The sequence below is a fragment of the Cyanistes caeruleus genome, chromosome 7 (assembly GCF_971803275.1).
Source record: "Cyanistes caeruleus chromosome 7, bCyaCae1.hap1.1, whole genome shotgun sequence".
NCBI lineage: Eukaryota > Metazoa > Chordata > Aves > Passeriformes > Paridae > Cyanistes > Cyanistes caeruleus.
In genome coordinates, this window is record NC_141707.1 from 2,461,399 (window position 1) to 2,487,841 (window position 26,443).

A 26,443-nucleotide genomic window follows, 5' to 3' on the forward strand; every position below is an offset into this window, starting at 1 on the left:
TATGATGGTTATGTTTTCATTTTATTACACTGGGACATGCACTCCCAGGGAATGGGAAGAGCTGTCCTCTTACCATAATCCCACTCTCTTGCCCAGAACTATGAGAAGTTTCTTGCTAGGGGCTGGTGCGACAGGGAGAAACTGAGAGCTCTTTGTGTTGAATGAAACCTCTGGACCGGTCCTTGAAGATAAGGAGCAGCAGAATGGCTGTGCTTGGTACAAGGCCTGCACCAAGTGACACAGGATGGCAGTAGAACCACAGAATCAGGGAATCACTAAGGTTGGAAAAGCCCTCTGGAGGCCCTTGAACACAACCATTCCCATAGTACTGCCAAGCCTGCCACTAAACTGTGTCCACAAAGAGCCCCATGGCCTTTGGTTGCCTACCACCCACTGGACAGGGAAATTATTTTCTCTTCTCATATTCCAATTAACTGATGAGCACTCAGCTGGATTCATGTTTTCTTAAAATTCAGAAGGATGCTTTTGGTCATTAAGGATATGCATTGAGGTCATGAAATTTGAAGTTCAGAAGGAGATATGTGGTCCTCACAGTTGTGATGTTAACTCGTGCACATCCTGTGGAGCACAATAATATGCAAGGAGTTTTAAGACTTCCATCTTGCTTTTTCCCCCAGCCACTTTCAGAGAGGCTCTGGGGAAAAAAAAAACCCCTTTATTCTTTGAGATATATCCTTTTCCCATTAAAAAAAAAAAAATAGGCTTTGGTATTCAATAAGATTTTGTAGTTTTGAGCACTGCCTTCTACCTAAGCAAAGTCCCTTCCCTTCAGAAACAAGATAAATTCAATTCCAAAGTAGTCAGCCCTCCTCTTGCACCCAAAAACCACAAATGGACTTGGAAACAGATTTCTGTCCCCAAAAATGTTCAGGATTTGGTTTTCCAGTATTTTCATGCAGCCTAGTGAGCTGTTAGCACCTGGAGATCTGATCCTGGAGCAGCACAGCTGTGTCCCAGCAACTGCCCCAACACACTGGGAAATGTCCCCCAACTCTGATGATCAGGATAACCAGGAGGAAAAGGAGAGCCAAGGGGATACCCAATGCCTCTGGAAGAGTGCCAGCAATGCACCACACTGAGCTTCTTCCTCAGGGCAGGCAAATCTCCTCCTCCAGGGATGTCACCGGCACTCAGGCTCCCTACCTCCATCCCAGCAGAGAGAACACCCTGGAAGCCAGATGGGATGCAGCCACCTCCTCTGTGTTTTGCCCTTTTGCAAATTGACTTGCTCTGTGCCCATCTCCTTTGCTTAATTGATCATCTGCCCATCTCCAGCAAACAAATTGTTCCCCTGTCTCATTCATAATGTGCTCCAAATAAAGTGTGTTTCTGCCTGAGCACATGCCCTTCGGGGGTACTTTAAATTGTCACAGTGCATAAGGCTTTCCCAGAAATCTGCCTTTTTACAGTACTCACTCTCCACAATGGCCCCTGGAGCCACACTTAATCAAGGCATGTGGAGCCTTTCTAAAACAACCTGGCTAGGAAAGCAAAGCTCGCTTTAAGCAGAGGCCTTTCCATCCTCCTTCTTCCCCCAAATCAGCTGGGTTTTCCTTTTCCATCCTGAAAACAAAGATGCAAACCAGATTCCAAAGAACATCTATTGATCCGGCTCCCAGAACCTGCCACAGCAAAGCACTGCCTAGCTGAAACTGGGCAAGGGTTTAAATCCTTGTAGGTATGAAGACCAGAAGCAGCTGCAGCTGATTCAACTCAGCCTTGCTGAGGTTATCAAGGAGGTTGAAGCCATCCAGAGCAATTAGCCAGTGTGTCCAGGAGATATGATCCTTCTAAGTTATTCCAGACCCAAGTACAGTACAGAAATACTGCTGGAGGAGCAGACAGCCCTGCTGATGAACAGGGAGGAGCTCAGATTTGAGCTTCTCTGCGGCCTACTCATGTATTTCCAGGACACAGACCCAAACCAAGCATCTCCCAGGAGAGAGAGCTCCCATGTTTCTTTGGGATGGTTTCAGGGAGCAAGGAACTCCTCAGCATAAGGAGGCATGGATCCAAATGCTCCAGTTTAGTCTTTAAATCTGCGTATTATGGAGGGGGGAGATAACCCCCAAACCCAACAACCAAGCCCAAGGCCCAGAGCCTCTTCCCCAGGAGCCCCAAAATGGGCAGCAAGGCTCTAAAAAAGGCTGCTAGAAGTTGAGCAGGGTCTTTCCCCTCAATTGATGCTGGCAGGTTCTCACCACGGAGTCCTGCCTTGCTCAGAGCCAGCAAGGGTAGATTTGGAGCCTGGGCTTGGCAGGATATTGCAAAAACTGGGATTAGAGCTGCATCCCAGCTGGAGACTAAAATAACTATGAGATTACCTCCACGGGAGCTCAGCCAGCATAGATGATGCTTGGCCTGTTCCTCTCCCAGCTTGCCACAGCCTTGCCTGGCCTCCCTTCCATGTTTCTTCAAAGCCTTCTTTGCTGCAGGAGCTTCAGTCCTGCTGAGTGGAAAGAAAAGGCTGAGCTTCTCCTGTCTCACAGGAGCTGCTCTGCAGGCAGCCCCCAAAGGCCCCTCTCCATGCTGGGCTGCCCAGTCCCACTGCACCATCCATACCCCACCATGCTCCCAGGAGTGCTCCTTTCCTGCCTGCGCTGGGAAAAAACCCTGAGCCAGAGGCTGACAGGCATACAGACACCTCAGGAAAACAACTCCAAAATAAGCTGCAGGCAAGTACTTCAGGCTCAAGTCTGTAAACCCCAGGGTCAAACCCCTAAGTCCAGCTTTTTTCCTAGAGGTGGGAGAGGAGAAGCACAGGCTTCTGTCCCAAGGCAAAGGCACTCTGGGAAAATGAAATTTATCTCTGTGGGATTAATTGAGCCACACAGGATCAACTGCAATCTGGAGAGCACCTCAGGAGAGTCATAAGCCCCTGTGTCTTGTTATGCTCCATAAATTAGCTCAAGTAACTCTCCCCATTCACCCCACAAGAAGGGAACAGGATCTGAGCAAAAGCCAGGACCTTCCCAGGCTGCTTGGCACAGCACTAGCCACACAGGTTTGCTGTCCCTTCTGCCCCTGAGGCGAATGCACAGCTCAATCCACCTTTGAGCTCCTCCACTTTGAGTGCAGAACTCCTATTGCTTCCCTGATCCTTCCCTGCCAGGCTCTTCTCTCTGCAGAGTAATCCCAGTTATTGGCAGTGCAGAGGGCCAAGGTGCAAATGGGTTTTCTTCTCCCTCAAGAGCTCCCTTCCTCTTGTGTGGCCAGGCCACCATCAGCCTGGGCTGGGATTTTTAATACTGAAGATACTTCAGACTCTAGGCAAGGGGATTTCTGGCATGAAACGTCCTGTGAGGAGGCAGCAAGCTCAGAGGTGCAAACTGTTCTTGGACAAGCTTGAGAAACACATTTCCTCCTCTGGAGAGCCAAACCCACCAGAGATGTCTGCAGCAGCTGGGGCTGGAACCCAGCACCAGTACAGAGCACTGTACAAGGTAGATGAGACACTTGATCCACCTGTTCAGCTTGGAAATCTTCCTGGACGCACTTGAGGGTTTAGCAGCCACAGCTGGCCAGGAAAAGGGGAATTAAGGACTGGGAAGGATGGTGAAATTTAAAGCAGAGTTGGGACACCATGACACCAAACAGCCTGGGAACACTCCTCTGCTCAGTGGAAAGGCATCTGGGAGACATCAGCAATGTAGTAACAATGGTACATCTGTTAGCAAGGGCAGGAGTCCTCACAGCTGCAGGGCAATAGCCCCCATGTCAGCAGAAGGTAAGGAATATAAAATATAAACCTTTCTAAACCCATCAAGGAAACTGAAGTAAATATCAGGGTAAAATAACTAAATGAGAGATAAAAACATTTCTTTTAGAGCCTTCCAGTGCCTAAAAGGGTTCCAAGAGAGCTGGAGAGGGATTTTGCACAAGGGCTTGGAGTCATAGGACAAGGGGGAATGGCTTCCCACTGCCAGAGGGCAGGGATAGGTAGGATATTGGGAAGTAATTGTTCCTCTGAGGGTGGTGAGGCCCTAGCACAGGTTGCCCAGAGAAGCTGTGGCTGCCCCTGGAAGTGTCCAAGGCCAAGGCTGGATGGGGCTTGGAGCAGCCTGGGATAGTGGGAAGTATCCCTGCCATGGCAGAGAATGGAACAGGATGAGCCTTAAGGTTCCAACCTAAACCATCCTCCAGTTTGGAATTTCCCATTAGATTTGAGATTATTTTTTGAGGCACACACATTTATCAAACAATACAGAAAGTTGTGGCCCATTCATATCAAACTCCCCTAGGTCCAGAAAATAACAATGATGCCAATATCTGATGATGATGATGATGGTAACACCACCACCACCACTGCCATTATTCCAAAGCACCTGCTGGCCATGTGCTGGTCCTTCACCCCAGGATGACAGTTGATGCGCTCCATCATTCTTTATATCCTTCCAGCCAGGCTTGGAAAGTCTTTGGACCTATTGGAAAGATACACTAATATATTTCTGTGGCCAGGTGGCTGCTGTCTGAAGTCTATTGTACTTGAAATCATGGGCACAGAAGGTTGTGTAGATGACTGGCCACTCAACTCTGCAGTAGGAGTTCCTATAGCAATGTTTTGATGTGGCCCCCTATTAAGAGACTTTATTGTTTGTCCAAATAATTATTTTTTTTTTAAATTATGTAAACCAAGGTGGAGCGTGTCTCAGCTGTTACTCCAGGAACACACTGGTTAACTCTATGCTTGCTGTCACAGGTATCCCCAGCCAGGCTGCAGCACCAGTCCATGGCTCTCCTGTGGCCCAGAGCAGGAGCTCAGCATGGCTCTGGCACTGAGCAACAGCCAGCAAACAGGACACGGGCTGGGTGTGAACAAACAGTGGCTCCCCATGTGCTCCTTCATCTCTATTTAATGCAGGAGCCATCACAGCACATTCTGCTCTGCTGCCCACGGATCCTGGCCCCATCTATAATGGATGGTGCACGGAGGTGGCGTGGGCAAACACCAGGCTGAGCTTGTAGAGAAATATTTACCTTGCTCTCTGCTACCCTGGGGCCCAGGGATACATCCTGGCCTCCGTGATGGCAGCTGGGGACCGGTGCTTTCAGCCTCATGGATGCAGCCGGTATCAGATGTAACCTTTCCCAGCTGGTTTGAGACAGGAGCCCCCTTTTGCTGCAGGCTATGTCTCACATATCCTCATCCTGGCTGCAGGAAGGGAAAGGGAAAAGAGACAAACAATAAATGCCCTCTGCTCTCCTCCTCCTGCCCCTCCATTGGTGCATCTTACCCTGCTGCAAGGAGCACTACAGCTCCTCCTGCTCTTTCCTGCATGGAGCTGAACCTACAGCCACACAAACCTCCCCAAACCCAAGCACACTGTAGGATTCTTGGAGCTGTCCTTCACAGGGCCAGGACTTCAAGTGATCCTTCCAACTCAGGATATTTTATGATTCTGTATCTCCCTACACTCTTCCCTTGGCCTCATCCAGCTCTTGGGGATCAATGTGCCCCTTGGGACTGTGCTACCTCCAGATGTGCAAACCAGAGCACAACAGCACAGCTGCCCAACTTCCCTTTCTTACCACCACAGCTCAGAGCAGGCTGCAGATGCTGGGGCGATGAAAAGAAGCATCTCCCCTACTGCAGCAGGAAGTTTTTTCTCCAGCCAGGCTCCCTGGGCCAGCCCAGCATGTCAAAAATCAATGCCATGAGGCCTAGGGAGCAGCTGGTGTGAGGATGGGCATGAATTATGGATGTGCCAGCCTGCTTTGGGAGCAGAGGGCACCTTCCTCCACAGAAACGATGGCTTGTGCTCCACAGGCCTCACAGACAGAGTGCTGTACAAATCCATGCTGTGCTCACTAAAACAGAACCCTGGTGACACACCCAGCAGGGTTGCAGTGTTCCTGAGGTCATCTGGGCTGCAGGGAAGCTCGTAGTGCTGTGGAGACATGTGGCAAGGAAGAGGAAAAACCCATTGGGGCATTTGGTCATGGAACACCACTACACATCCAGGACCTGGCTCAAGGAGAAAGTGTGGCAGTGGTCAGGTTGTGCTCAGCACCTTGGACTCAGTTGGGAGTCACCGAGCTGCAGCCCCAGGGATGCTCTGGTGCCATCCCTCTGTCCCCCTCAGCGCAGGTGGTGCTGCCCAGAGCCAATTCCTCTGAAGGAAAAGGGAGGAAGAGGCAGAGTAGGGCACAGAAACCATAAAAGATCAAATGCCCCCAGCGTATCTCCATCAAAAATTCAGAAACATTACAAAACTGCCTTGTTTTGCTAAGGAAAAGCAGGTACCAGGTAGGGGTGGGAATGTTGGAAAATTCATCATTCAGAGAAAACAGACCTGTGTTTTCTCTAGTTTCCAGGTCAAAAAACAGCAGTGCAAGGGAAAATAATCAGCTCATTTATCTTAAAAAATGTTTTCTATTACATACTAGAAACTATATATAGACACTTTAGAAATACACACACTTTATATTTCAGTACATCAACATGCAACTTTATATACATATAATATATATTATATAAATATTGTACATGTTTTTTTAATACACTCACCCTTCTCTGTCAGATTTCCCAATTCTTTTCAAACACTCCTGGCAGGAGCTGGCAGATGGACTGTGTGCATCCTAAAGGCTCCAAGTGCTCCTTGGGATCCCTTCCAACCTGACCCATCGTGTCCCAGGTAACCAGTGGCAAGGCCTGAGCTCCAGTGCTGCAGCCAGCAAACCCTGATGTGCTCCAGATTGGGAAGAGACACAACCAGCAAGGGAAACATCAGGGAAGATCTCCAAAACCATTTATTGAAACAAAACCAGTAAGAATCCGGATGAATCCAAAGCTGGGCAAGCAGGAGGAGAGATAAGCTTTGCCAGGTTTCTTAAAGAATCACTGTGTTTCTGATCTTTTAAACAACCTCTTCATCCCATTCCACTGGACGCTGCTTTGGGATGCTAAGAGGTTGTTTTTTCCTTCCACTGGAGTGGCATAAAAATAAAATCTGTCAATTCATATTATATACACACATATGGGCTGTGGGTTTTTTTTCTGTGGGAAGATACCACTCTCTCAGTACTTACAATTAAGCAGCATTATACTTACTTTATCTTACTGAAGTTTCTGGTTTTTAACTGAAAACTTTGAGACTTGAAGTCTGAGGGTACCTGAGAGGCCAGCACCCAGAGAAAATCAGCTTAGGAGCCAACCTGGGCATGTCTTGTACAGTACACAAAAGCCAGGGTGTTTGTTACAGGAGCTCTAACCTGGATCCCAAACACTGGGAACACCTGGGACACAGGGAAAGCTGAGGTGGGGAAGGAGCAGAGCAACACAAGAACATGATACAGGGCTGATTTTCCTTATAAAAACAGGCAGTATCTGTACAACATGGCCACAGCCACTGATACCTGGCTGGGATGGCAGGAGATTTAATACCAGAGGTGAAAACATTTTCTGTCTCTTTTTTTAGGACATGCGAGGCTGGTATCCATGCTGGATCATGTATGTAAATACAAAGTTTTGGTTGTACTTGTAGGCTGACCTGCAATCACAGCTCAGGTTGCTCCAGTGCCCTGGGAAATCTGTCCTCCAGCCCTGCTGCTGTCCCACCCCACACCACAGACACCAAGACAAGAACAGCACAGGGAGCAGGATGGTGGGAAGTTGAGAGAAGAGCAAAAACCCCCAGGTGACCCAAAGCAACCAACATCAGTAGCACCCGCAGGATGTGCACAGCAGTGGGGAAGGTTTGTTATCTGCAGCTTGAAGGCAGCTCCTTCACCAGGGAACAGTCCTACTTTGTCCATCTCTCCTAGAGACAGAAGTCCCCCCTGGAGGCGTGAGTGGGATCCGGCAGCACTTCTGCTTGGGACTGAGGCTGGCAGGGCAGTGCCAGGCTTCCCCCTAGCACTGGGTGGTCTTGGGGCAGTCCCATGGGAGAGCTGGGCAAACCACAGCTGCTGCGGGGCTAGGAGAGACAGAGAACAGTGGTGAGGCACTTTGCAGGGGGTTATTAGCACTGGCTGGGCAGACTCCCAGCACAGAAAACACAGAGCCCCAGAGTGGAGCAAGGACCTTACCCAGTGCCTGTCCTCCTGGCTCAGCACAGGGGCTTGTGTCCTACAGGAATTCAGAGTCTCCAGAGGGCTGCTGACGCTCCCTAAGTGCCCTGCAGCTGAGCTGGGGAAAGGGTGTTGAGGCACGGAGAGACCAGGGCTCAGCTGCTTTTCGGAAATAAGCTGGTAGGAAGGGGGAAAAAACCTGGGGTATGGAGCTAACTCTTCCCAGGAGTCTCCAGTGCCGGCACCTTCCAGGGTGCATAATCCATTCAGGTCCAAGTGCTGTGGGGGTACACCAGGCCCAGGGCCCAAACAGCCCTGGGGCTGGGAGTGCACGTTTTGGCTGAGGCCATGAACGCCAGGCTGAGCTGGAGAGCCCAGCAGCGGGCAAACGTAGTCCTGCCATGGGCTGGGGAGTGGAGAGGAGTTAGGGCTGTGGCCACATACCCCATTCAGCAGCAAGTGACGGTGTTTTGGCCAGCTGGGCAGTGCCACATGGTCCTGGTACTGGCTGGACAGGGGGAAAGACTGATGGGCATCCTCTTGGAGGGGCTGCATGGCTGGGAAGTCTCCTTGCAACTGCTGGGCCCCAGGCATTTCCTGTGGGCAGTGGGCTCCAGGGGCTGAGCTGGGGGCCCTGTCCCATGAGGTGCTCTGTGCTGGCTGGAAGTGGAGCACAGTCTCCTCCCTGGCTGGTCTCCACTGGGAGCCACTGGGCAGCTCTTCCTGCTCAGCCAGCTCTGGGAGCAGCCCTTTCACAGCACCGAGGGGCTGCTCCCACAGCGGGCCAGGGGGCTTGCTCAGGGCAGTGCTGTGCTGCCCTGCACCCTGTGCCAGGTGCCACCTCGAGTCCTTGTTCTCCATGTAGCATATAGCAGTGCCTCCCTGTGGGCCGGGGGACATGCCTGGCAAGGGACAGACCTGCTGCCCTCCCTCATGCTCATCCACCAGAGGCCTGGGGACGTAGGAGAGATTCTGGTTGCCGGCCAGGCTGTTGTTCAGGGACAGGGACTGGTCTGGGTCCATATTGACCATCACCATTTTCTCATCTAGCAGCAGGAGCTCCAGGTCCTCAGCATGCAAGCCCAGGCCCTCCAAATCACTGAAGAGCTTGTCTGAACAGCGCTTGTCACTCTTAATTGAGAGCAAGTCCATGGTGGCCAAGAGAGAGTCCTCCTGCTGCAAATCCAGCAGCTTCTCTTGGAGGCTGCTGCCCCTTGAAGAAACTGGAGCTGTGGCCATACTCCATGCATCCCCTCCTGCTCCTGGCAAGGACTCGCCCCCAAGCTGGAGAGTGCTGCTGAAGGAAGGGTTGGGAGGGGAAGCTAGGTGGGAGGCGTACACCACCTTGTCCTGTCGCACCACGGCGCCAAGTAGAGACCTGGGGTCAATGCTGTTCTTCTGGGAGCGCCCTACATGGCTGCAGGAGGGCTTCTTGGACTTGCTGGGCTTCCCTTTGCTTTGGAAAAGGTCAGGGAAGCCTGGGAGAGGGTGAGAGCTTTGGTATAGAAGTGCCTCTCCTGTAGCAAAGGTAAAGGGAAGATGTATGGACCGCTTCTGAAGGTGCTCTCCTCCTTCTTCATCTCTGCAGGCCAGGAAGAGAGCACTGTGAGTGACAGTGCATAAACCCACCCCACAAGTACTTCTGCAATGGGCAACTGTGATCTCCACAAGCCAAAGCCCCTTTGCTACAGCCAGCATCCAGTCACACAAATACACACACAGAAAACCCAAACATCTGCAGCATAATCAAGCATCACCCCCCTGCTGAGGGGTGGTCTTGCAAGCAGGGATGTGGCTGAACAGCAGCAAGAGCAGCAAGCACAGAATCCCACAGCTACTCCTTTAAAAGGCACAAGCAGCAATGACAAACCCAACATCCTGCCCTGCTCAGGACATCCCAGAACGATGGAAAAAGCCAGGCTGTGCCCATGCCAGCCCCAGCACGTACACAAGGGGTCTCTGTGTGACCACAATGTATTCGGGTTTGCCGTTCTTGTAGACAAGCTGTGCGTTGGCCTGCACCCACTTCCAGCGGTTGTCCTTGGTCAGCAGCCGGAACACTGTCAGGCCACTCTCCCCCGTCTTCATCACTGCCGGGAGGAAACATGAGGGCTGTCACCATGGCACACTGCCCTTTCCAGCTGGAAGCATGGCTGGCAGGCACAGGAGACACTGAGCAGCTGAACAACCCTCACTATGCTCCACCCCAAGCACCTGACAGGAGCAGCACAGCAAAGCATCGTGTGGGGAAAGAGCCACTGGGCTTGACAGAGCAGCCAACATATCTGCCCCACTCCCAGCCCACTCATCAGCACTGGTGACCAGGGAGGGGACTCTTACTCCTGACGTGGTTCTCAGCACAGTACAGCGTGTCAGCAGCGTGGACAAACTGGTACCCGGTACCACACATCCGCAGCTCTGCCTCGGTGTAGCCCAGGACGATCTTCCCCCTGTGAGAGACACAGAGCACACCCAGCTCACAGGCAGGGCTGGGCTGGGATGTTGGGAATGGAACACTGGAAGCTCTGCTACTTACTTGGCATCACACGCCAAGGGGGTGAAGTCCAACTTGTGCTTGGTCCTGAAGATCATGTTCTTGGTTCTGATCTGCAGGATGGATGGGGGCTGCAGGGGTGTGGAGATGGCGAACAGAGCGAGCTGGGGGGCCAGGGCAGAGCCATCTTCAGACCTTTTGTTCTGCCCTTGAAGGAATTTCAGCCTGCCTTGAAGGTTTAATGCCTGGGAAGAAAAAAAAATCTCAGTGCCATGCAGAGAAGTGAGAAGGAAGAGAGCTGCAGGGAAAGCAAGACATCTGTCTGCATTGTTGGTGTAAATAGAATCATCGCAACACAGCATGGTTTAGGTTTGGAATGACCTTAAGGACCATCTCCTTCCAATCCCTCTGCCACGGGCAGGGACACCTTCCACTGTCCCAGACTGCTCCAAGCTCCAATGTCCAGCCTGGCCTTGGGCACTTCCAGGGATCCAGGGGCAGCCCCAGCTGCTCTGGGCACCCTGTGCTCTCCAGTGCAGAGAGGAAGAGGGATGATGACCATCACCTACTAGATCTTAGGACATGCTTTTAACAGAAAAACCAAGCAAAACACAGGGGGAAAAGCACGTTTGTTCAAGATTCAGCATTTCTGAGGAACTCAGGGAAAACTCACAGGGAAAGGCTGTAGGTACAGGCCAAACCTAGGAAAAACAGGGCAAGTCTCTTGCTGAGACAGGTGCTGCGCATGGCAGAAGGGAGCACGGGCTCTTTCCATGGGGTGGTTTCAGAGGTGGTATGAACCTCTGTGGTAAGCCTGCCTCTCTCTGGCTGGGGAGGGTCTGTACTCACCAGGAAGCCGGAGGAATTATCCAGGAGGCAGCGAAAGCGGCACACAAAGCTCCTCTCCAGGAAGGAAGAGTTTTCTGGGGGCAGCTGATCTGGCTTGTAGATGGCAGCAGAAGAGTCAAGACTCTTCCCCGCTGTGGAAGAGAGGGACTGAGAAAGGATCAAGCAAGGATTCACCCCAGCGAGGGCTGGAGGTCCCCAGCACTGGGCACTGCAGCAGTTTGCAGAGCACAGGAACTCAGGGAAAGCCACAACATCTGGGTGAAGCTGTGGCCTGAGCCACATGGGTGCAGGTGGTCACCCCTGGGGAGCCACACAGCTCGTGCCATGCAAGATGGCAGCTCGCCTTCACCTGCTGGAGGAGCCTCACCCTTGGGAGTGAGTGGTGGGTCCACAGACCAGTGGAGGTTGCGCCTGAACTCCGGCTGGTCCTCAGTGTGGATCAGCTCGAAGACGCTCTGGTGCATGACATCTGTCTAGAGGGGACACACCACCTGTGAGCTCTGCATCCCCAGTGCCAGTTTTCATATCCCACCTGGGAACAGCCCATCACAGCCCCAGCTGGTTTTATCTTACCCAGCTTCCCTGGTGCTCAAATGGGTCCCTGGTTAAATGAGGTTGGAAACTTTCCCTAATGTTGGCGGAAACAGACAGCACATCTGGCTTTAAGAACCCCTTGCCCATGTTTGGCCTGACTTTCTCCCCCTGCAGAAGCCTAAAGAGCAAACACAGCTTCCCTCTGACATCCCCATAATTCAAAATCCTAGTGCTGACTTATGAAATGAGATGAAAACATGAATTTGGGAACAAAACAGCAGCAAGGCCACCCCATCCCTAGACTATTCCCATGAGAACAATGCCCTGGGACTTTCTCCCAGTGTCCAGGTGGACAGGTCTCATCTACCCCAGCTGCTGGGGACAGCCAGCTGTGTGTGGGTGACACCAAACCACAGTAGCTGAAGTAAGCCCCATTTCCCTGTAAATCTAGTGCTCTCCAGGTTACCTGGGTGCCCAAAGTGTTGGAACCTTGTGGGATTTACCAGGATTTGAGTGGATACCCCAGGCAAACAGGCAGGGAACCCAGGACATCTCACCGCGGCCATGAACCCTATGAAAGCCCATGGACATGGCTGGTAGAATGGGTTAGAATGTGCCTATGGGCTGATGAAGTCCCTTGTCACCTACCAGTGACCACGTCTGGCAATACAGGCTCCAAATTCCCAAGACCAAGGAAAAGCCCCAACAGCTCCCTGAGACCCTGTGATCCCTGTGGAGCCTCCTCCCTGCAGGGAACTTGGGGCTATTCTCCACCACCAAGGAAAAATCAATGCTCCACAGCAAGTCAGAGTCCCACCAACCTGATGAAATCCCAGGTAGTCCTGGATTGTATGTGAGGAGTAAAATATCAGCCCTTCTGCTGTCACCACCAGCACGAAGCCATTGAGAGCCTGTAGGAGAGAGGAGATCAGGCCACAATCACATCACTTTTCACAGTGACCAGGACACTGGTCACCCAAAGCCTGGCTAGCAGGCAGCTGAATCACCAGAGATGGCCTCTCCAAGGTCCCACAGCTCTTTCATATTCCTGCCCCAAAAATATCCTAATCCAGACCGATGGAAAACTGTGCTTCCATCCTGGAAGCATTCACTCAGACTTAGCTTCAAGCATTTATCCTCAGCCTGTGCAGGGAGCAGATAAACATCTCTGAACTACTTGCAGGATGAAAGTGGACACCATCAGGAACTGGTCCATTCTGGTGGAAATGAGCCTTTCCAACAGTCTCGAGGGCCTTGGCAGCTGTGTTTGGCCATCTTAAGTTCCAGAGAAGTGATCTGGAGAAGGATCATGGATGGTGTGCTTGGACTGTCCATGGATAAGGAGCAAAGCCAAGGAAGGTGATGTCTCCACTGCCCGCTCCCTCCTCAAGGTGGCCAGTGCTGAAAGGGCCTTAACCAGTGGAAATGGAAAAGCCACAAGCTAAAGCATAAGGGTTCAGATTCAAAATTGCAGCAAAAACAATCTGATTTCTGAAAAGCCAATTTCTTCTCAGCAGGGGATTCAGGCTGAGTCTGGTGCCTGAACTTGAGGGAAAACCACAGAATCCTTGGGTGACCCTAGCACCTTTTCCTTTCAGCCAATACATCCCAGAATTATTTAGGCTGGAGAATCCCTCTAAGATCTCCACCTCCAAGATCACTTCCTCTGGAACGTTACCTGGCTCATGCACACCCCACACCCCTTAGGGCTGAATGCTGTACTCTGTTTTCACAAAATAAATACCCAAAGCTGCTGTGCCTGTGTGGGTTTGAAGCCCCAAGCCCTCCCCACAGAGAAGAGCAAATGCAGCCATCAATCTGAAGTTTCCATTGCATTTTTAATGTTACACACTTAAGACATTTCACAGTTTGCTGGCCCTTCCATCCTCTCCTCAAGCTCCAGGATTGCAAAGTCAATATTCAAGGGAGCACTCGGCTTCCTGGCAGGAACAGGCTGAGCTGATCTGAGCCTCTGTCTTACTGAAGAGGGACTCAGTTTAAAAAATCTGGGAAGTAATTTGGTTGTTTTCCCTGAGCTAAAAACCCCACAGCTGCCAGGACAGGACACATGAGAAGGGACCAGGGTGCTGGCTGACAGTGTCCTTTACACCTGGAGAAGACTAGAAGGAGAAGATGAGCTTCCCTAGCAGTTTGGGAATGCAGCTCCTTTCCAGGAGCCCTGGCTCTCCATCCCTGCTCTCCGGCAGCAGGAAGGAGCCCCCAGGCAGAACATTGCTGACACAGGCACTGGCAGGATCAGGGAAGCACCCTCAAGTGCTGCAGGCACAGCACCAACCCTTGCAAGCCTCTGTGGCACAGAGCCCAGGGCTTTGGAGACCTTGTCACCCCCCTGCCAGGGCTGAGAGCAGCCCCACAGCAGTACTCCCTGAGCCCAGCTGGCAGATACCACTCTCTGGCTCAGTGTCCTCAGCTCTGAGAATCCCCAGAATCACCCAGCAGACACCTTCAAGCCCGTGGTGCTGCCCAAGAGCAAAGGCAGTGAAACCCCATGAAAATCATTGGTTTATTTTCCCAGAAGCTGAAGAGCTCTCACTGCCCTGGCACCACCACATGGCCACCCCTCCCTAAGGACAACAGATCCCCATGGGGACACTCTGGCAGCACAAAGCAGAACCACTTTGGAAGGCAGGGCTCCTGCAGTTGTGGCTTTTCAGAGCCAAAATCATCCTGTACCACTAACCTGGCAGGGAAGCCACAGTGGCCGGCCCTGGCCTGCTTCCCCCCCTTCATAATGTACAGACATCAGCATTAATTAGGGCCTGGCATGTAGTCTCAGCCAAGCCCAGCTATTGTTGCTGCCAACTCCTGTTTCATTGTCCAGGTCAGAGTTTCTCCCCCCTCTCCTCCCCTTTATTTCGGGCACAAACACTCTCTCTATTTACTGGGGTTGATCTCAGTGTGTGGGAATCTGCTGCAGAGGTTAATTAGTGCAGCCAAATGCACTTTAACCCTTTGAGCAGCTTCAGAGAAGGAAAGGGGAAGAACCAGAGCAGACCAAGAGACAAAGGAAGTTTGCCTATCAGAGGTGACAGACCAGGTGGAAGTATGTTTATAAGTATGGAGGAATGTTTCCTTGGGGGACTGAGACAGACTTCTGAGCTCCTGCCACATCCGGGCTCACACAGACCCTGAGAGAGCTGAACCAGCTTTTCAGGCCCAGTTTGGTACCCCTAAAAGGATGGTACCTGTGGGAGGAGCTGATGAGCAAGACTTCAACCCCCAGCAAGTCCTGCTGAGCAGTTCTCTTGTATCCTGAGGGGAAACCCGCAGGCTTCTGCTTATTAACTAGGCTGGCTTTAGTGCCTCTCCCAGACACAGAGATCCTCAGCTCTCAGGCAGGACAGTAATTACATGTTGTGCTGAGTGAGCGCTCAGACAGGAGCTGGGGCTGCCCAGCACACTCAGCCCATTCTGGAGGACAGCCAGGCAGGCAGGGGACAGTGCCACAGCCTGTGCCCGGGTGCCAAGCAGGCAGGGGACAGTGCCACCGCCTGTGCCCGGGTGCCAGGCAGGAGATGGCAGATGTGTCCTTGTAGGACCTCGTGCTGCCAGAGCCTGACCTATTCCCATTCACTGCGCACAGTCTGGGGACAGAAGGTACCCTCCTGGCAGCTCTAAACAAACCATGACAGCTGCAGCATCACCAGCCTCGTCTCCAGCATCACCAAAGGAGATCACTTGGGAAAAACAGCTCCTGGGATACAACCACCTACCCTGTGTTTAAGGGATGAGCACATGGCCCATCAGCACCTAGCTGTGTCCTCAGTGTCACACATCACCTCCTCAAAATCAGGAGAGACACCCACAATGTTTTCTTCCCTGTTTTCACCAGCATTTGACCAATATCCTCCAGTCAGGATCAGTGTGCCCATGATGAAAACTCAAACACTTTGCTCAGTTTGGTTCATTTCACCTCTGGCACATTTACACATGTGGGTGGAGAAGAAGAAAAGATCAATCTCCATGACTGGTAATCCAGCAAGATGTTCCCTACATATAGACTATTTACAGATGGCATTTTTTTCCAGGAATAATGGGAAAAGCAGGGAAGAAGCAACACAATATCTGCCCCAGGGAATTTTGGAGGTCTCAAATCTTTGCCCAGTGAGAAACACAGTGAGCTACACCACAAGAAATCACAAATCACCTGCCATCAGGGAAAGAACAGCCTGGTTTTGGGGTAAAACTCAAAGGAGATGGAAGAGGGACAAGAGGAAGATCCCATGAAGGCATTTGTGCGGAGCACTAACCTGTAGGAGCAGCTCACCCTCTGGAACCGCTGCTGAGCCTGGAGCCGGTCCAATGCCACAGGCTGCGTCCGTCTGGGCTTCTTTGGCACCAGGATTCTTCAGAGCAACTGCACCAAGGAAAAGGAAGGGACACCAGTGCTGCAGCAACACAGTGCCACAAAAGCTGGAGTGCTGTAAAGCTGGACAGTAGCGCAGGGGAAGCCACCACGCAGTCACAGCCTTTTGCTTCGCCCCTCACCAGAGCTGATTTTAAGGGGATGTTTCCCCACCCCTCAAACACCCTCAGCTGTTTCAGTCTAGTGGTTTTTTTCCCCACTTCTTTTGCCCCACTTTCAATAACATGAAAGAAGCAGTTAAAGCCAGGGATCCTTAAAGCAGGTAGGCATCAGAATCATTGAATTATGGAATCCTTAAAGTTGAAGAAGACCACCAAGATCATAGAGCTCAACCATTCCCCAGCACTGCCAAGACCACCACCAAACCATGTCCCCAGTTGCCACATCCACAGGTCTTCTGAACGCTTTCCAGGGCAGTGAATCCATCACTGCCCTGGGCAGCCTGGTCTAATGCCTGACTTCTTTTGTGACAAAATTTTTCCCAATACCCAAACTAAACCCACCCTGGCACAACTTGAAGTCATTTCCTCTTGTCCTGGCCCTTGGTCCCTGGAAGCAGAGCCAAGCCCCTTCCTGTCAGGGAGTTGTGGAGAACAAGAAGGTCCCCTCTGAGCCTCCTTCTCTTCAGGCTAACCCCCTTTCCCAGCTCCCTCAGCTGTCCCTCATCAGATTTGTGCTCCAGACCCTTCCCCAGCTCTGTTCCTTTCATTGGACACACTCCAGCCCCTCAATGTCTTTCTTGTTTGTGAGGGGCCAAAACTGAACAGAGGATTCAAGGTGTGGCCCCAGTAATGCCCAACACAGGAGACAGTCACTGCCCTGGCCTTGTGGCCACTCCATGGCCTTCCTGAGCACCTGACAGATGCTCAGCATGAGTATGACAGATGTAGGGCAGCAGCAGTCTGCCCTACACAGGGGGCATTGCAGCAAATCCCAGGATCAGGAACGAGCCATTTTGAAGGATACAGCTCAGTCAATGATGTCTCATTACAGTTCAGCAACACACTGGGTTTACTCAACCAAATTAAGGCAAGCCACAGCTCACAGTGGGAGAAAAACAACACAGAAAACACACGGACCCAGACCCAGACACTCGAGATCTAACAGCGGTCAATGCACTATCCAAACACGGGGGAATCTGTCACTCAGCTGAACTGAAGAATGTGCCTGTAAATTTTGCTCTGCACTCCCCAAGAGAACGATTCCTGGGGATAATTTGGTGTGGATAATAATTAAAGGGTAAGATGACAACCAGTCTGTGCATGACAGGCCTATCCAGAGGACAGAGGAGCTCACAAGAAAGCTGGGAAGCCTCTTGCCAGCACCACAAGGACAGAGGACAGCATTTGGCTGCTGGTAAACCAGTTGCTCCCACTGGGATCTGGGAGGAAAGGTGCAATACACCAGCTGCAGCACCACTGTGGCCTGCCAGCACACAGAACAGAGCAAGAGCTCTCTTGCATCTGCCTTTCCCAGCTCCTGGACTGCAGGGCTGCCAGGCTCAGAGGCAATGGGAGCATCAAGTGGACTCCAGAAGCAACTGGACAGCGAGTCAGAAGGCAACAGCCACCAGCACATTAACAAAGCCAGGCTCTGCAACAGACTCTGCTATCCCTGTGCTTTGCCAAAGCAGCTGGTGAAACTCAGCTCCTCCATCTCCATGGAGCACATCCTGAAGGATCTCAGATACTACAGAAAGCAGCTGTTTCAGAGTCAGGCTTTGGAGACAAAGTTCTTTCACCAGGCACAGGACCATCCCAAAGATCGACTTTGCTCCATAACCAAAGGCAAAGTCCACCCCAGTTCTAATACGAGAGAAAAACACGTGATACAGCAGCAATCCCACTGCTTCTGGGAGCTATGGGGAATTCCCCGAGCTCAGCCTGCCCAGACTACTTTTAGGAGCTGGCCAGGGGTGGGCTGACACCAGGACTGAGGTTACAGCACATGCTTGTAGCACTGTGTGTCAGGCCCCAGCCAGCTGGGGTGAACACGCACAGGCTGCTGTGGCCTCACTCTTCGCCACCCCAAAGGCCCACCAGATCCCCTGTCCAGATTGGAGCCTGCACAAAACCTCGGAGAGGGCCAGGCCAGCAGGCAGAACAGCATGAGAGAGGCCACAACACCCAGGTGGGGCCCTGGGCTGTGGATGGAGGTTTGTGCCAGCGCCCTTCCAGCAACTCCCTTTTCTGATTGCTGGGAACAAAATGCAGGAGCTATGAATTATTAAAGGACTCCAGATCTCCTCTGCGAGCTCCCAGCCCACTGTGCTGGAGGTGAGAGATAAAAATAAACCTGGCTGACAGGAGAACATCTAAAGATGCTGCCCTCTGCTCAGGGCCCTGGGTTAATGGTTTGGTATCGCACCTGCAGACAGAACTCTTGATCCCAACCACTGCCTAGAAAGAGGCTTTGCTATCATTATCTGGGCTGTGGGCCCAGAGGAGACAGAGTAACAGCAGAGCACAGCCCACTGTCCTCCATGGGGATGTCTGCCACCAAACAGGATCCAGTCACCAGTGTGTGAGGGATAAACCAGAATTTCCATGGAGGCTTCCCCACCAACTTCACCAAAGAGCACCTTTTCTGCCCGAGTCACCCAAGGACCCCCAAAGAAGACAGGCTCTTGGCTGTGGCCATGCCAGGCTGGCATCCTGCCCAGTGTCCCCCAGCTTTGTGTGTCCATAAATAACCCCGTGCAGCCCCTGGGGTCAGCAATTCAGCAGAACTGTCACAGCACATCAGGCTGATGGAGCAGAATGAGCCAGGGAACCACGGCATCCTCCCTGCTGTGTGTATCCTGCCTGGAGCTGGGCACCAGGAAAGGTGGGATACGCTCCAGACACAGCACTCTCCTTCACCTAGGGCACAAAACCAGGTGCAGCCTTTGTCCTCGCTGCTTAAGGGGGGACAGGCACTTGCAGGAAAAAAAGATGGGAATAAAAAGGAGAGAAGTGGCTTTTCCTGGGCTCCCTCCCTCAGGCCACTGGTGTCACCTTTGTCGCTGGAGGGTGAAGCTGGTCACCTGAAAGTAGTGAGGCTTGCACAACTTTCCTGCTATTTCTTCCAAGAAACAGCTTCTGCCAGGACCTGCAGGCTATTTGGCCCCAAACAGCCTTTAGCTGAGACTAAGAAAATCTCTCCATCTCAGGGAACGAGCTCCCAGCCCACGCCTGCCTCCTCACAGGAGGAGGATGCTCCCTGCCCTGCAGTCATCCTCACACGTGGTGCTCACCAGCTCTCTGCTGCCTGGCCCCGTGCTGTCACTAGGAGAGCAGGAGGGGCCACCAGGGCTGGGTTTCCTCCCTCCATCTCCAAGTGCTTCCCAGCCTGGGAATCTGTTTCACATGGTGCTGCAGGGACACCTCGCTGTCTACCAGGTTTGCCAGTGAACTCCTGAACCTGCCAGGGCTTTGCAGACCTAGAAAATCTCTGCACCACCAAGCAGGAATTAACATTTTTGAGAGGATATCTCCCAACCCCCTTCCCTACACACAGCAAAAGCTCCTGGTGGGAGCAGGGTTTCCACCAGCAAAGGAGAAAAATTAAAACAACTCGATCCCAAACCTGCTCCAGGTGTTGATGAAGGAGAAGGAAACCAAACTGCTTCCTGACTCTTCAAGAGCTGCAGGAGAGGGCTGGGCCACCTGCATGGCCACTGTTAGTCTGAGCAAGTCGTGGAGAGGGGAGAGAGGAGGATTTTGGTAATGGTGCTCCCTACAAGCTTTCTGTCAAACACCCCAGCATGTACCAGCCATTCTGGGGGAAAGATTGATTGACTTCTTCACAAAACTGCCTTTTATCCACCTCTTTCAGTCATTTGTGCCAACCCCCTGAAGAGCTGGTCTTACTTCATGGTAAAGTCTCTACTCCCACGAGTGGATCTGCAGATCTCCCTTTCCCATCCACTTCTCCAGCTTCTCCTTGCTTGCTGGCAGAGGGACCTGCAACTCTGCTGCTTGCTACACCCCCCTCACATAAAGTAACCCCTCAACATTGCTTTTTTTTTACATTTCATTGCTAGTAAGAGAGAAAATATTGGAAATTCAGAAAACATCATATAAATGATGAGGGAAGTGGAAACAGATTTGCTGAGACCAAGCCACAGAGCCATCTTCTCCCTGCCTTGCTGAACCATCACTTGGGTTCTCATCATCTGTTCAAAGCCCATTTTCCAGCCGCTGGCAAATACTTCCTGACCTCCCATTTGTTAAATCATAATGGATACCAGAGTTTTACTTAACTTCGTACCTGCCACAGCTCCCTGTTGGCAAAAATTTCATTAAACAGATAAATTATTTATCCCTGCCTGAATGGTGTGGATATCCCACTTTCCAAGAACACTTGTGGTTAATAATGGATGGCCTCTTAAAAGATCTCCCTGCACTTTTAGAAGCAAGAAGGCCTTGACTACATGTAGCTTTTGGTTGTGTCACTTGGGTCTCAAAGGGAGAAGCATGCGCAGGAGTTTAAATAAGGACAAAGACACAAGGACCTGCCAGATTTTCCTTCTTCCTGCAGCATCATCAACCGTTGGAACACTCCCTCAGGAGCTTTACTGTCCATCACAGAATGGTTTGGGTTGCAAGGGGCCTTAAACACAACCTGGCTCCACTCCCCTACTGTGGACAGGGACACCTTCCACCAGATCTGGAAGGATCATCCCAGCCCAAAGCCTCAGCCTGGAGTTTGTTCCTACCCTGCTCCCCTTTGCAGGAGCCCTGAAACAGCCCAGTTGCTCATAAGCAGCCCTCAGGAGCCCCAGGGAGCTCCAGCAGCATTCCATCAGCTGGTCTCCAGAGAGCCAGGGAAAAAACACCTGGCAAGGAAAGCATGCAGCAGAAAAACTGCCTACCTAAGGAAAGCCACAAGAATTCTCCACTTTAAATTGCTCCTCCGAGGTCAGCTCATTACCTAGTCAATAAAGAGAACAACAGTGATCAAAGGACCAGGCTTTGTTTTTCTTAAACCAGCCCTTAGGCTTCACTGCTACAGCTCTCTGCAGTGCTTGACAAACAGCTCAGGAGGGAGGGCACACAAGTGAAGAGATGAGCAGCGTTAGTCCCATGCACCCTGTCTCAAGCCCTCATCCCTAAGCAGGGGTTTCAGGGGCACAGTTATATAGTATATAATTATATAATTAAAAGCACTTTTCCAGACTGACCTGACGGCAGCTCAGGCACTTTTTGGGCCACCACAGCCCCAGCAATAACAACCTGGGCTCATATCACAGTTCAAAGAGTGAGGCTCAGCCCCGAGGCAGCACATTGATCCTACAGCAGCCCCCAACGATTTAAAGAGGACTCTGATAAAATCTCCAAGCCCCCAACATCCACAAGAGTGCTATCTTTTGAAGATACATGGGAGAGAAAAACTGCTTGAGTTCTGGATACATGACCTTAAGCATGCAGAGCCCAGAACAACTCTCTGACCCACAGCCAGAGACTGTGCAGCCGACAAGCTCCTCTGGAACCAAAAGTTTCAATGGCCACAACACATGCCAGGGAGCCAGGCAAGATGCTGAACACAGGCAGAGGTGCATCTCCATCTCCGAGGATCCTCACTTCAAGGTTAGCCCATTGCTATGGGGTTCAAACATCCATCTCTTGGCACCACAGACTGACCTCTTCCTACTGCTCTTCCCACAGCTCATAAACCCCAGACTTGACTGAGAGTATCAAGAGTAATCCCACAGGTCACTGAACATCAGGTGCCTATGATAGGCATAGGGCATCCTGGGGACACCCAGCTGGCCCTCCAGGTCAAGTGAGTGCCCAACAGGGGCGACACACACAGCAGGAAGGGCCAGGCTTGCTGTAGGATGGGAAGCACAGCTCAGATGACCTCCCCAGTGTGCTGCAGGAGCAAACGGCAAGAGACACTTCTCCAAAGTGACCCTTGGCTGTTGTGACATCTGCCAGTTGACTCCCACTAGGGGTGTAAGTGGCCCAAGCTACACAGATGGCACCTGACACCCACATGACAAGGTGCCCTTGAGGCATCTTTCTTTTAGTAAGAAATCCTCACACAGAGCAAGCCACCAAACCTTTCCCTGGAGGGTCTTTCCTTCTCTCCCCCTTTCCAGGAGGTGAGGAAGGCAGAAAAGACAGGGACCCCTCCTCCCCAGCCAGCAGCATTTGCTGGGCCTTTGCTCCAAGGGGCATGACAGGGAGGGATTAGAGGGGAGCAGCCCCACAGGCACCACCGGGACAAGCTGCTGACACACAGCTGGTGTGACACACTGGGCACCCCCAGGGCAGTGGCACAGGGACAGAGAGGTGCCCTGCAGCACAGTCCCACCTCTACCGAACCCCATGAGCTGAAAGAGCCTCCAGCAAAGCAGGGAGGAAGGTCAGGGTAGTGAATGAGAATTCGAAGTATTTGCTCACCAAGGTGGATAAGAAATAAGGCATTTGAGAGGACTGTTGTAGGGGAAGAGACCTGGATGGGAAAGGAGGAGGTACAAGCCTTTAAATCAGCTGGCACTGATGTTTGGATGGGAGCCTCAGCTTGGAAGCCAACCTCAGCTCCTTTTTTCCTACCTGCTGCAGGTACTGGGTTCTGGTCAGTGCTGCTTCTCCAGCAGGATGGATGTTGGATGGGCTGGATATCCTGCCCCCTGGCAGGACACCTCTCTCTATGTTGCCATCCCTCCCATCATCCTGCTCCCCTCGTAAACTCGCCTCTTCCATGGTAAGCAAACACTTGTGTGAACTTGGGATTGCAAAATCATGCAACGGGGAAAGGGAAAGGCACCTGGGAATCTCACAGAAGACAGCAGTGCTGTCCCATCACAAAGGGAGCCTCTTCTACCTGCCATGGATCAGGAGGAGACCTTGGCTGTGATCCCTCCTCTCCCAGAGCTGCTGAACACACCTGGCACGAGCTGCTTCCTGCTTTATTAATCTGGAGAGATTTGAGTGGAATCAGTCCACAAACACACACAGGATGCTCTTGTCCTCCACTCTCCTAAACCTCTGCAGAAAGCTACCAACCTAGCACACCAGCCTGAGGAAGGGTTTGTTTGGGTAATAACCCTGTTGTTGGGTGAATGACCCTGCAAAGGCAGTGCTTGATGATGTCTAAACCACTCCAAAGATTAAACAACAGAACACTGAACAGCCTTAAATCGTCTGATTCCTGTCACTGAATTGAAGGCAGAGAGGCAGCAGGGACAGCTTCCCTTGGGGCTATATAAAGAATAAAAATCTTCATGACCCCAGGAAAAAAGCATCCTTGTAAAAATAAAAGACATTTAAGCCCATACAAACTTCCCCACATATCAGCTATGTGTAAACCGAGATGGTGAAGTAACATTAAAATTGATTAATAATTAATAAATCAATAATGATTTATTTATTCTGGCAGGGAATGGGCTGGCATAAACCTGCTGGGTGAATTGCTGTCAGCAATTGTGGGCAACACCTGAGACCTGCTCCAGATGTTTCTCCTCACAATCCATGGCAGCACATCCCACGTTTTGTCCTTGCTTTCCCACAATCTTTTTTCAGGGAGCGCCCAAGCAGGGTGGATAAATAAATAAAGTCACTTAAAATCAATTATTTTGTTGATAAGCTTGACCCGAGTTCCATTTAAGGATTCTATTTAATTTTTATTAAGCTACTTGCATCTAAAAGGCTGAAGCTGTCTTCCTTCCCTGCCACACCTGATACCTGGTGTGGCAAGGGAAACAACTCTCCCAACTCACCCACTTGCAGGGTTAAAAGAGTGGAAAAGGTGGGGGGGGGGAAATTAAAAAGAAATCACTGAATATATTCAGTGAAATTGTGGAGTTTCTGTGGCCTGAAAACGCAGCGTTTTCAAGCCACTGCTACTCCACCAGGAAACTCCAGGGATGCCTCGATGCCCTCCTGAGGGATCCTTGTAATCACAATTACAGTGCGGTGGAATGGCTCCCAAAATTAAAAGAATCCCAGAAATAAAAGGCTCCCACATCAGCTCTAAGCGCATCACAGGGAATTATTGCCCACTGCCAGCACAGTGAGTCTATCGCAACAGAAGGAAAAAAGTCACTTCCATGGAGAAACTCCCCAGCCGGGACGCACAAGGCTCTGGCTCACCCTCCCGCATAAACCAGAATTTTCTACTTCAGCTGAGCCCACAAACAGAATCAGATCCCTCCAGATCCCTCCGATCCCACGGCAGTGCCGGACGCAGCACCAGCCTGGCAGCCGGAGATGGCACAGCGAGGAAACAGGGGCTAGAAAGGGGAAAAAGCAATTCTAGGGAAAGAAACCAGAATTCTGAGGGGTAAAAAGATGAAATTTTAGGTCAGGTGAAGAACAAATTTTTCGGGGGGAGGGGGAAGCAAAATTCTAGGGGAGCACGGCAAAATTCCAGTGGCATAAAGACAGGAAAGACACAAAATCCGAGGGGGTAAAACACACCAGAATTTGAGCTGGAAAAATAAAATTAGGGTGGGAGCCCCAAAATCCAGGGAGAGGTGGAGAGGTGGGGAGGACGGGAGGAGAAACTAAACCCAAAATTCGAGGGGGAAAATAAAAACCAAAGCAGCAAAATTCGAGGGGGAGAGGGAAATCCCACAAGTCAAGTGGGGGAAAACCCGTCAAAATTCAAGGAGGGAAACACAAAGTGCGAGGGGGGTGAAAAAAAACCCCACAAAATCCGAGGAGGGATCGATACGAAATTCCTGAAAGCGGGGGAAATTCCAGGGGGGAAAAAAGCACCGTTCTGGAAGGGAAAGAAGACAAGTTTTTGATGAGGGAACCCCCCGCAGTACTATGGGGAAGGAAAAAAAAAAACAAACCGCTATAAATCCTAAGCTCTAAAATACTAAATAAAAAATACTCTAAAATACTAATATAAAAATACTCTGTGGAGGAAAACAAACGCACTAAATATTTTGGAGAGAAGGGGGGAGAGGAATTGCCGAGGGGTGTCACAGCCCAGGAAGGGGTGACACAGCCGCAGGAGGAGGCAGTGCTGAGGGAGGAGGGGGGGGGCAGGAAATCCAGGCAGGGATTGCGAGCAGGGGGAAGCGCTGGGACCATCCCTTACCGCCCAAGAAGCTCCTGGCTCGCAGGAAGCCGGCGCTGAGGCGGAGCACCGACAGCTTGTCCAGCCCGGCCACCACGTCGGGCGGGAAGGGCAGCAGCCCCGCCAGCCGCTCCAGCTCCCGGTTCAGCCGCTCCCGGTGCCGCTTGGACGGGTTGGAGCCGCCGCCTTCGGCCGGGCCCTGCCGCGTCCTGCCGGTCACAACCGCGTTACCGAGGACCCCCCTCAGCCCTTCCCCAGGCCCCTCAGCCCTCTCGCCCTCACTCACACCCGCGGCACCGGCTTCCTCCGCCTGCGCCCCGCGTACATGACCGGGCCGGCCGCGCCGCTCCCTCAGGGAGAGAGGCAGCGAGAGCGGGAATGGGAGCGGGAGCGGGAATGGGAACGGCCCGCCCCCGGCGAGGGGGGCGATGGGGCATGGACGGGGATTTAGGGCGGCAGGGGACTGATGTGTGATGGAGCTGGGAAGGGATCTGGGCGCTGATGGAGTGGGTTAATGAGGAGGTGAAAGGGCTGTGGGTGGCGGTGAGCAGGGAGCTACGGGTGGGTGGGGATGTGAGGGTGGCGAAGGGGAGGTACTGGACCGTGGGTGCTAAGGGCTCGAACAATCCACCCAGTGCTTTGCCAGCCGTTCGCTGAGCGGCCTGCAGCTGCAGAAGGGCTTGCAGATAAGGGAAAAGGCTAATAAGAGGCAAATCCTGCTATGCGGAGAAGTCTTTATCATGCCAATGTCCTCCCCTACTAAATGGCTCAGCTGTGAAGGCTCCGTTCCCAAGTACGGGACATTCACACATAAGCTGAAGGTACTGGGCTCACTTGGAGCAACATCTCAGAAGGTGACAAGGGTCCCCAAGTGTCCCGTGATCCACAACATTCTCCGGTGTGAAGCTTCCCGTCCCAGGGGATGTTCCCACGTAGCCTCAGCAGAATATAAACCAAATGGGTGTGGTGTTTGTCGGACTCTTTCCCTTCACCACTCGACGGGTGTAGTCTGCAGTCATCACCTCGGCAGCACACTGAGACACCAGCGGAACATCACGGAAATCTACAAAGTAATGGTATTTTTCTCTGCGTAGGCTGTTTCTCTGTCACTTTTTCTCTACCCTCCTCCT

General features: G+C 51.9%; 1 protein-coding gene across 9 annotated transcripts; it reads right to left on the bottom strand.

Moving 5' to 3' along the window:
* On the bottom strand, positions 1-26,288 carry LOC111931834 (aryl hydrocarbon receptor-like). 9 transcript variants are annotated; one of them, XM_086898225.1, is made up of 15 exons: positions 26,148-26,288; positions 25,335-25,522; positions 16,180-16,286; positions 12,730-12,819; positions 11,742-11,847; positions 11,375-11,505; positions 10,568-10,770; positions 10,372-10,481; positions 9,980-10,121; positions 8,050-9,613; positions 6,530-7,937; positions 4,999-5,173; positions 4,347-4,442; positions 2,346-2,467; positions 1-579 (listed from the first exon to the last, which is right to left on the bottom strand). In XM_086898225.1, exons 5-11 carry the CDS (start codon positions 11,836-11,838, stop codon positions 7,782-7,784), a joined length of 2,403 nt encoding a protein of 800 aa, XP_086754351.1. In that variant the 5' UTR covers positions 11,839-11,847; positions 12,730-12,819; positions 16,180-16,286; positions 25,335-25,522; positions 26,148-26,288; the 3' UTR covers positions 1-579; positions 2,346-2,467; positions 4,347-4,442; positions 4,999-5,173; positions 6,530-7,781. The 9 variants fall into 9 exon arrangements, with proteins under 9 accessions (XP_086754351.1, XP_023786314.2, XP_023786312.2 ...); XM_023930546.2 differs by lacking the exon at positions 26,148-26,288 and adding an exon at positions 25,600-25,949; XM_023930544.2 differs by lacking the exon at positions 26,148-26,288 and adding an exon at positions 25,600-25,949 and having other exon boundaries at positions 4,999-5,169; positions 11,724-11,847.
* Between the last annotated feature and the right edge of the window lie 155 nt (positions 26,289-26,443).

Coding starts and splice junctions, on each gene's coding strand:
- LOC111931834 (XM_023930544.2), bottom strand. CDS start 25,640: ATGTACGCGGGGCGCAGGCGGAGGAAGCCGGTGCCGCGGGT. Junction 25,523..25,599: donor AGGAAGCCGGTGCCGCGGGT/GTGAGTGAGGGC, acceptor TGTGACCGGCAG/GACGCGGCAGGGCCCGGCCG. Junction 11,848..12,729: donor ACTACCTGGGATTTCATCAG/GTTGGTGGGACT, acceptor TGTCCCCTCTAG/ACAGATGTCATGCACCAGAG.